This window comes from Echeneis naucrates, chromosome 5 (assembly GCF_900963305.1).
Source record: "Echeneis naucrates chromosome 5, fEcheNa1.1, whole genome shotgun sequence".
Classification (NCBI taxonomy): Eukaryota; Metazoa; Chordata; class Actinopteri; order Carangiformes; family Echeneidae; genus Echeneis; species Echeneis naucrates.
The window spans coordinates 15145727-15156236 of NC_042515.1; the positions used below are offsets into that span (position 1 = coordinate 15145727).

Below are 10510 nucleotides of genomic sequence, written 5' to 3' on the forward strand. Positions count from 1 at the left end.
GCATTTATGATAAAAAAATAAGGAGGAAAAAATATTCAGGAACACTGAAATCATCCATGTGCTGATGATGCTTGTTAGGGCCATCACGATTAAAGGAAATGAGCAATGACACGGTTTTCTGTGAATCTCAGTGTCCATGAAGGTAGAGATGTCACACTTCTGACTACACAGCAGTGCCAGCCCTAAAATCTCAAACTGAATTGCATTTCCACCATTTATTGGACAAATTTCCTGTGAGTCTGTTTCTCTTTCAAAGTAAATTGGCACAAACACTTTCTATCTAGGGGGTGTTAACAGTCTGCCATATTGCTAATTTTGCACATTTGCTACTAGATTTAGAGATAAAAAAAAAAAAAAACAAGACTGGACACAAACGTATTGCTGGATCTTGGATGGGCACCGGCTGTGGTCTTAGGAAGATGCCTCCTGTTCAGGGTAAAAGTTAAAAATTGTTCAACCACAATTTTCATTTGACCACACAAGCTCCAACTAGGTACAAAGGGTTTGCCCTTGAAGACATTATCTTATGGTTTTTATTTGCTAAATTAACTAAATGAGTGAAAATGATGGCAATTATACTGTGACAAATTGTAGCAACTATCAGCTGTTTCTGGCAGTGAAATTCATCACAGATTTCTTTCTGGTAACTATGTTTGCAGGTGTGCTGTAAATTCAAACCAAAAAGTTTTCAAAATAGACAAATGCATGAAACAGATAAATGGTGTATCAGAGTTTAGAATCTGTATTTAGTTTGATAGTGCTAATTATGAAATACATTTATTGGTAGATCGGTAGCTGAAACACCGGTAATACAAAACCATCTGGTAATTCTTTTGAAAAATAAATAAGCTATTCTTTTCTACGATTGAAAATTCTTAGTTTGCTATCATTTTGCATATAATTTGAGTTTGTTTGACTTTAATTACAGGTAGTTAAAGTTAAATAAATATGAGTATTCAAGTATTACAATTTGGGAAGTTTCCATTATACTTTTGATTGAGTCACCTTTTTTGAAAGTTGGAGTCCGCCCACCCGCGCATTTTATCTGTGTACTCATGAAGTGCTGTGTCTTTGGAGTACTGAGTAATTCAGTCTGTGAAGCTATAGTTATATTGCGTTATTACAGGACAGCACTTTAGCACAAAACACATAATTGAAATTTATGAGACAACACTGAACATACATATTCCATTTTCTTTTTTTTTTCTTTTCTTCACAAATATCATTGGGTCAGAAGGGTGATGTTGGGGTGGGGCTCTGAGAGAGCAGGAGAGGAGCTGGAGGAGTGAACATGTGATGCCAGGTGTCAGATGTGTGTTTTTGGTGTCTTCATAGCAGCCACTCAACATCAGCCACAGTGGGCTGAAATGTTGTGAGGGGGTGGTGGTGGTGGGGGGCAAAGGTTTCATACAAGTGGCTTGATTGTCACTTACACATAAATTGACTACAATCTGAAACAGGTCAAAGGTGCGTTTCACCTGAAGTGTATGTGAACTGTTCTGGCTTTGGTGTCATTAGTTCAAATAGATTTGTAATGATAGAAAAAAAATACGATTTACTAACGTATTGCTCTTATTTTTAGTGAGGTATTCCTCTAAAACTTCATCATGATTAATTAAATTAATTGAAAACTAAAGCATTTGTGTTGGTGCTAAGTAATTTTGCAAAGAATCAGATATGACAATTGATAATGCTCTTCTGTCTGTTCACCTGAAATATCCTTTGCACAAGCAAAGACAACAGCTAGCCTGACTAAGAACTAAATCCACCTACCAGCTCATCTGAAGCTCACCCATCAGGTGCTGAATTATTTCTTGGTGGGGAGCAGCAATGTGCGAAACTAAGCTCACTGGGTGCTGGCAATAGCATCATGTTTAGCTTACCGTCCTAACAGTCGTATTGAGATTCTCAGTGAACTCCCAAAAGTACTAAACCGTTCCTTTAGTTTTCATTTTAAAATACATGGTGCAGGAAGTGGACACAATAACAGGAACAAGTTACTGCAATGAAAACTGGTGCTCCACAAATACTGCTTTAGAAATTATCTCAGAGTTCCAAATGGGACTTAACAACGGTCAAAACACTTGGATCTATATAAAATACCATTTTTAAAAAGTACTACTTTCCAGACTGATTTGCATGAAGTATCCTCAGTATTGTGTCCACCCCTGAACAGATGGTACCTGGAGTTTTTGCTTTAATCTGCCTGGACTGATAAATTGACAGAGATTTAGTTCACAACATTATCAGTTTCTACACCTAAGTGAGGTTCAAGCAGAAATGTTTGAGAGGATTTTTAAACATTATTCATCACAGTAAATATTGATTGGCTTGCCAGAGGCATTCGAGGTTCTGTGTCGAAATGATCCTTATTGAAACATTTGTCTCTCTTTAATCCTTGGCTTTGAGTTTGGACTCAGGAGGACTGAGCCATGGGGAATGTGAGGCCCTCCTTCCCTCTCCCGTCTCCTCACCTTCACCCTCCCACCCTTAACCGATCTATACAGAGCTCCAGTCGGGCCCAGTCATGATCAGCATCAGAGGCAGGGTAAGGGCAGCGAAACATGAACTCATGCCGGGAGCAGAACTGGGGCTGCACAGGTCGAACAGACTCCCATGGAAACGTATCTTCCTGGAGTCCTGTCTCAGTGTCTCCCAGATGGAGCTGACTTCCTCCTGACAGTCAGACAGCGCCGTGAGGGCACATGTGTGGAAAGCCTCCCAGTGACTGGTGGCAAACAAAGGATCATCAGATCAGCAACGTGTCCTGCCATTTCACTCTGAATTCAGCATGCAGACACGCAAGGGTGTTGCGGATTAATGTGTTTGCCAATAATCCATCGCTCAGATGGCTATGGGTGCTTCAAGTAAGTCAAACTGAGCTTTAATTACCATGGCAACTGCATCAGAGAGAGAAACAATATCACAGATGATATCGCAAACAGGCAATTTTCAAGAGAAAGATTTTGTGTAAATCTTCGCTTCAATACACTGTACTGGGGTTGTAGAGAGGGTGCTGAACAATGACAAAAACTGTCCCTGGAATTTCATTACTGCTGCAGCAAAGTCATACATTATTTAGTACGATGGCTCAGTGTTTCAGTACCATTCATTTCTCTACTCTCCTTCGAATATTATTGCATTTTCTCTTTTTCTCACCAATATCCTTTATTTTTTGACTCAACCATCGACTGTTTCCCATGAATTTAAACTGAGAGACAGTTTCATGCTCAGTGCTACAGATCAGTGCTTTGGACTGATTATATTTTGGCCTTTTGTGGCAGCTTTCACCTTCCTTGAAAGTCTACAGCGTTTGGTTCAAATCAAGTCCTAATAACTCGGCAAGGTGCTTGAAATAGTGATGTCGGATGCTGCACGTCGGCCATTCACTCCCTCTGTCTCTGAGTAATTCTCACCTGCACACAGCCGCCACTCCCCTCTCGCTGGTCACGTTCTCCTGATAGTTGTCCATACTCTCCCCCAGCTCCAGGACACAATCAGAGAAGTCCTTATAGATGTTTTCACACCTCACATCTGCTGGGTCTCCTGAGACTGGGAGGGACAGGAATACTGCAAGACAAACGCAGGTACAGCTCATTTCAACAGACTGTCTTCGCAGCTTTCTTTTAAGTTGGGAAGATGAATCAGTAGAATCAGTATGGCCCCTGACAAAAGTTATCAGTAGCTTTCACTTATACTTTTACTTACTCAAGTCCTGCCTGAGATTTAGGTTGTATGATATTTTTCCTCCAAGGGAAATTGTTTCAATTTGATTTCTCTTTCTCTGCCATTTCCAGATTTCTTCAAATACTGCACAGGATCCTGCATCTTTTGCACAAATTGTATTTTCCATTTGATTTTCTTATCTATTTCCCCTCTAATGTTTCATGAATACTTGTTAATATGTAAATGTAGGATTTTTTCACAGATGTCAGTGGGCAGCTGGCTGTGAACCAGATGTTGCCACAACGAACAGTCCTGACCACTGCAGCTCATTCATTTCTTCCACATGGAGTGAGCAGATCTATTTGCAAATAAAATACTAGCAGAATATTTTAGAAAAAAAACAAGGCAAGATTTGCTTAAAATAATCACATCATAGCAATCTTTTTTTAATTGCCCTTTCAAAAGGCTTGGCATTAATACGGAGCTTTCATTTTTAGTAATGTCCATGTTTGAAAGCTTGCAGACTATCACCTAAGTATAGATATCCAGCATCTAAGGCCACCGTACCGCTCCAAAAACCAACATCCTCATCTGATGGACAGAAATTCAGATTACAGTGATGGCAGCAGTGATATTTCTAATGCAGGCAGATTACAACAATGTAGGCTGTGTCAGCAGCTCCCAGCCTGAGAGGAACCACAGGGGGAACTTCAGATGTCTTACCAAAGGCGAGCGGAAGAATCCACCCGATCTTCATCGACGTGAAAGATCCCATATCATCCCATGTCAGGCCGGGGGATCCGGGGATCGGAGCGGGATACGCGGCGCTGAGTCACCCGGAGCCGATCAGCTGTCCATGTTCAAAGTGTCGGTGATAAACACTTGGTGGGTGTGTAAGCTCAGTGTTTCACCGCTCCGGCCGACTGGTGACGTTACCTGCCCCCCCCCACCCCTCCGAGCATCAGCCACACAATCAGGACTCACAAACTGCACAGCTTTCCTTCAGTCCCGTTTTTGCATTAGTATCTGCCATGCTGTGCAGGTTTCCCTGTTTCATACTGAGCAGGTTATTTTTACACACGGATCACCGAGCTGCAGCTTTTCATTTAAAGGGCCCCTTTCTCACGTTTTCACACGAAGGCGAATTTTTTACTTTAATTCATAAAACAACCGTCCCTATCATAACAATAAAAATTATATTCACATGGATCTGACAAATGTGAACAGTGGCACTTTTATTGGAGCACAATTGGTTTCAAATCTGTATCTTGTTCTGCACAATCATGGCGATATAACGTCAGATCCAAAACTTGCCATTAGTTGAGCGTTTACTTGGAATCACTTGTTTTATTGTGCCAAATGAAAATATATTACACAGTTATCATTTTCAGAATATTTTCTGAACATTCTGAATTCACGATCCAATAGTCTTACCAAATGTTCTGCAATATCTCAAGTGGTTCAAGCTACTTTCTTCTTATTTCTCTCTCAGCATTCAGTTGTCATTTCATTGAACCAGCTTAATGGCATAAAGCACAAGCTGTGACATAATACACATAAGATGACAATCACGAAGAAACAGTTTCCAAGAAAGCAAATATGGAAACCAAAACCCTTTTATTGCTGTTCAACTGATGACATGTGGATTGAATAACAGCAGCTCTACCACCCCGTAAGAGTTTGAAACACTTCACTGAGCCTCTTACAACAGTCAAGTAATCAAACAGATAAATTAACCTGTAGAAGCTCTGAAGAATACTGTTTAAATGTTTGTTGCACTTGCAGCTGCCATTGCCCGACTATAAAACAACTATCACACCAAACTCAAAATTTTACAAACCTCAGACCCATACTTTATGGAAGTGGATGTTAAAAGCAGAGGGGTCATTTAAGAGCATTGCACTCACAGTACAGGAAATGTACAATGACGTTTACATGATAGAGACGAGGAATGGATGAATGTTTTGAAGTCATCTCTATTTTCTCCTTCTTTCCTGAAAGATGCAATAATTATGGCTTCAGAGCATTCATCAATGGGGCAGCCTTTACAACATCCCTTTTGTTTTTTTCCTCTTCTCAACTTTCACTCACGCATGCACGCACACATGCACACAGATTAAAAAAAAAAAAAGTTGTCCTATAATGAACTGTAGTTCAGTTCTGTTAGTGTCCGACACGCTGAGATCTGTACAAACATCTTAACACACTGGTCTTGCTGGAAATAGTACACCGGAAATGCTGAGTCATTGTGAATGGGAATCAATAATATGATATGGATAGAAACAGTATGGTGATGGATGGAAAACAGTCAGTTTTATTGATCAGCTCCAGCTGCCCTCTTGGTTCGTTTCCGTGGAGATGTTTTAGGAGAAGCCTTGTCTGTAAAACAGGATGTAAACATCAGCTATTTGAGTTGCTTCACTTTCATGAAGAGTAACAGTAATTGAGCCACTAATAGGTTGTTACAGATGGAAATAACATGGACATACTCATGACATTGAGAGTCTCCTGAGGAATCCAGCTGATGTCCACATCATTTATGCCACCAGTGCCCTTCTCTATTTTCACTGGGATTCTCTTTTTCTGCAGAACACAGTTTCAAAGACAACACATCTTATTTTTTTTACCCATTTTATCCTGTTTAGGAACAATATTTACAAAGAGGATGGATAACTTCCCTTGTTAATGCACACTCAATTTAATATTTTCTGCTACTGGCTTCACACATGAGAATATGTTTATTAAATTTGCAGTGGTAAAACAGATTGAAGTTCATATGTAGACAAACATCTTAACCTAAAAAAAAAAAAAAAATAGAATTTATTGATGGCTGAACACATACCGTCCTTGACTCCAGGACCTGGTACATCCCAAACAGCATCAGAGCTACCAGGCCAACCAGGAACACATACATGAACATACTGCAAACAAATCAAAATCATTTTTAAACAAATAAAAACAACAACAACAACAACAACAACAACAACCACAACACAGAAGAACAAGGATGTTTTTATTCAACTAGCTAACTAATAATTTGTTGCATTAATTTGAAGCCACTTAAATAAAACAAGGACTTGTTTGTATATATAATTTAAAACAAAAACACACTTATCACTACATGAGAGAGGTAGTAAAAAAAAAAAAAAAACACTAATGACCTTCTGTAGTTAACCCACTGAACTATGGATAAAATTTAATCTGAGCTTTATTCAAGCAAATGCATTAAAAAATGACTTTAATGATTTTAATTCTTGGGCACTACAGACAGTTCCTGCATCTTGTACCAGCAACTGAGCTCTGACAACTAATTTCTTTGTGTCAATTTCACACCTCATTTTACACGTTTTTGCATGTGCTGCAGTTTTCTACAAGAGCAAATAGTAGTTAGTAAGTAAGTAGAGAAAAGGATTAAAACTGTATTCATGCCTTAATGAGATAGAAATTGCTCATATAGGTCCATCTACAGATTTTATCAGATTTTTCATTGTGTTACTGTAACTCAGGCTTTACTTCCATTCTGGAATAATAAATAAATAAAAAAAGAAAAGCAAACCATCTACATGTAAAAGCATGCACCTGTCATTCAGCATTCAGCATAAACCTGAGTAAAATAAGTGTCTTACGTTTCTCCGTCCAGTCCCTCCTCTTTCTCAGTGATGGTGACAGTCTGGTTGTAAATGGCAGTCTGGAACACGCTGCCCTGAGAAAAAAATACAAATAACTAGTTAGCATTTAGCCTAAGTTGAAGTAATAACTTCAATTTTCAGGAAGATTTTTGAAACTTTTCATTAAAATGATACTGAAACATTCATCATACTGTCAGAGTTCAACAGGGAGAAAACAATAAAATATTCAGCTCAAATTGTGTTTTCAAGTTTTATTTTCACAAATCATCCACATTTGTGACGGGCTGTGAACCTTTTTTTCTTTACCTCATTGTCAAGATAGTTGAGAAGAATAACAAGACCAAATGGACGACCAGCCATGGGCTGAGCTGGGATGAAAGAGTACTCAAAGGAGGCCTGAGCCTGTGGCTTCACCACAGTGTTCAGAGGCAGAGCTGTAAACTGCAAAACCAAACATCATTATGAAGCACAGCTATTAAACTGTTACATGCTCATTTGTTGCATTCAGAATCACCAAAGACAGAAATGTTACTCCTATTTAGTTTCCATTTCAGAATAAATACACACTTGTACAATGCTTTTATTAAAAGGTGAATATTGGTTATACTTGCCTGAAATATACTGTCGCATAAAAAAGGAACAATACTGCTTTCATGTAACCGTAATGCTTCAAAATTTACCAGAAATGTATCTTATCAGCCTTTCATATAGTTCAGGGGAATATTTTACAATATTCACGCACATTTTCTTCCCTTTTTAAACTATAAGAGTGTCAGATAACTAACACATTATTCCAGTTTTGAATTACTTGTTCAAATTACGGTGTTCAAAAGATGGATAAATGTTTGCTGGTGGATTTTTTTTTTTTTTTTAAATCCTAGATCAAACTTACATTCTGAATGTAGAACTGGAAGTCCTGAGGATACCGGAAGGAGGCCTCCATTGACTGTACAGTGAAATCCTGAGTGCCCTTGTTGGTGAAACCCACCAGGAACCTCACAATTTCATTGGCAGGAAACTCTATATCCAAAATAGATCCAAATAAATATTAGGCATTATAAAGTCTCAGGCTTATTGATGCAAAGAGTTGCCTGATATGACTCTTAGAAGAAAAGCAGGTAAGGGTGCTGTAGTATCTTGTGCTTCTGTTTTCTTCATGAACATTAATACTGTTAAAGGTCAGTTAATGAGATCTGGACCTACCTTCTCCTGTTGTGAAGATGATGGTCGTGTCAGCATCAGGGTGAGAGGTTAACAGCTTGTCTGAAGCTTCATCGGAATCCTCTTCTTCTCCCTCCTGAGCATGAAGATGACGTATTGATGTCACCACCTACTTGTAAACTACATGTTTTGCCACATTGCTGTATGTTAAGGGTACTTACTGAGGGTTGTATCTGATCTTCTTCAACAAGGACCTCTTCGTCGTCCTCCTCCTCCTCATCTACTGCAGCATCAGCATCGTCAGCGAGGTCCTCTGCAGAGTCTGGCTCTGCAGAGACATGGCCTGCGTGGGGCAGAGGACACCACAGTATTTATGAGTGAAAGTTGCACGTGTCACCATGAGCGGTTGGTTTGCTGTTGTGACGCAGCTGCCATTTTAGTTGCCGTCATAATTGAATGAGTTAAGTGACCTGCTGAAATCATGTATTCCATAATGACATTACTATGCATTTGGCTTTTTCTCAGGGAGCTTTTTGGACTAAAGATTAGTGAAAATGAACATGATCGCCATATGCACATTGCGGACGTTTTTTTCACTGTGAATATATTTTGTATGAGATTCCATAGCCAGCCTTTGAATATCATTGTTAGTATCAATCAGTACTTTCTGCTTATTTGTGGGAAACGCTAGGACCCAATTTATGCTCATTCCATTGGTTTTCATAGTAACACATGAGTCAGCTATGTACATTCAGCAATTTGGTTATCATTATAAAGTGACCTCAACCAGTAAGGAAATCAAATGTTTGAAAAAATAACCCTTAAATGGGTTGATGAGGTTAAATCAAAGGAAAATACAGTTCGAAAAGTTTTCACACACGGGATTGGTTACTCGTGTTTCTCTGCCTGCAATGCACTAAATGTTGCCACTTTACAGAAGTCGAATAAAAGATGATAACATTAAAAACCATAGTAATGCAGCCTCAGTCATCACACACTCTGAGAAACGAACCGTGACCATCTTATCTATGGTGACGTGTCCCAGCAAGAGGGAGCCGTGAAGAGTTTCTGCATCCCCTGACACCTTTATATCCTAAAAATACATCATTTTTACGGCTCACAAGACGAAACCCAACTTTACATTCAAGAGCTGAGGTGATTATTTTCTATTTGAGCAGCACCAGCAGGCAAGTGACTGTCATTTTCATTCATTTCAGACCCTAAAGTAATCACTTCGGGTCTTTTCACTGGATGAAATGATGAATAAAACGTCCATATGAATGCAGCAGTGTTGGATACACAGAGGGACCTGAATGCAGCACCGACACTGTGCCACGTCAATACATCAAACTATGAACTTTATAAACTCTGAGACTAACTGAGTGGACGAGGACTGTCCGCCTCGGGAAAATGAAAATAACGCGACTCACCGATGGAAAGTAGTCCACAGGGGAAGGCCAGGAGAAAAAGCAGCACGGCTTTTGTTCCGAAGTTGAACATTTTGTCGGACTTGTCGGAGGGCAGAAAGGAGTTACACATCAGCTTTACGGAGCGGAGAGGACAGGGGCGTGGCCAAACGGGGAGGGGGCGGGGCGGAGGGCTGACCCACTTAAAGCCGCAGTGACTCTCAGGCAGAAAAACAAAATGCCACAAAGTGCGGCCCCCTAACCCTATTCTGGTTCATTTGGCTTGCTTACCGCGTCTTTTACATATTTACCGCAATTTTCAAGCCAGAAATATTCACTTTGCAGCCCACCAGTGTATCCTCTGCTGCAACAGCAACAACAACACAGCCAATAGTGCCTCAGCAGCATCGCCCTAACCCTAAGCCTGGTGACACAATGTACATATCAGTTAACTTATAAATGAACTCAATGCATTAAAGCACTGAATCCAAATTACACAGAAAATCAAAGGGTCTTCAAATGAATAAGAATAAAATAAACTCGTGAAATATCAACTGACTCCTCAGAAGTAGTGAGTCTCCGGTAACTTTTTTGGTCTACATTTGTTAGTGTTTGCAGTGGAGTCACCTACTAGTTAGCTATTAGATT

At 39.6% G+C, this 10510-nt stretch overlaps 2 protein-coding genes across 2 annotated transcripts; both read right to left on the bottom strand.

The window, feature by feature from the left end:
- Positions 1-2499: 2499 nt before the first annotated feature.
- On the bottom strand, positions 2500-4627 carry LOC115043416 (neuritin-like). The gene is made up of 3 exons (XM_029501856.1): positions 4390-4627; positions 3417-3570; positions 2500-2728 (listed from the first exon to the last, which is right to left on the bottom strand). Exons 1-3 carry the CDS (start codon positions 4439-4441, stop codon positions 2500-2502), a joined length of 435 nt encoding a protein of 144 aa, XP_029357716.1. The 5' UTR covers positions 4442-4627.
- A 637-nt stretch (positions 4628-5264) lies between these two features.
- LOC115043411 (translocon-associated protein subunit alpha-like) lies at positions 5265-10022 on the bottom strand. Its single transcript, XM_029501848.1, has 9 exons — positions 9887-10022; positions 8678-8799; positions 8499-8592; positions 8188-8315; positions 7602-7736; positions 7293-7369; positions 6509-6587; positions 6156-6249; positions 5265-6045 (listed from the first exon to the last, which is right to left on the bottom strand). Exons 1-9 carry the CDS (start codon positions 9993-9995, stop codon positions 5981-5983), a joined length of 903 nt encoding a protein of 300 aa, XP_029357708.1. The 5' UTR covers positions 9996-10022; the 3' UTR covers positions 5265-5980.
- Positions 10023-10510: the final 488 nt, after the last annotated feature.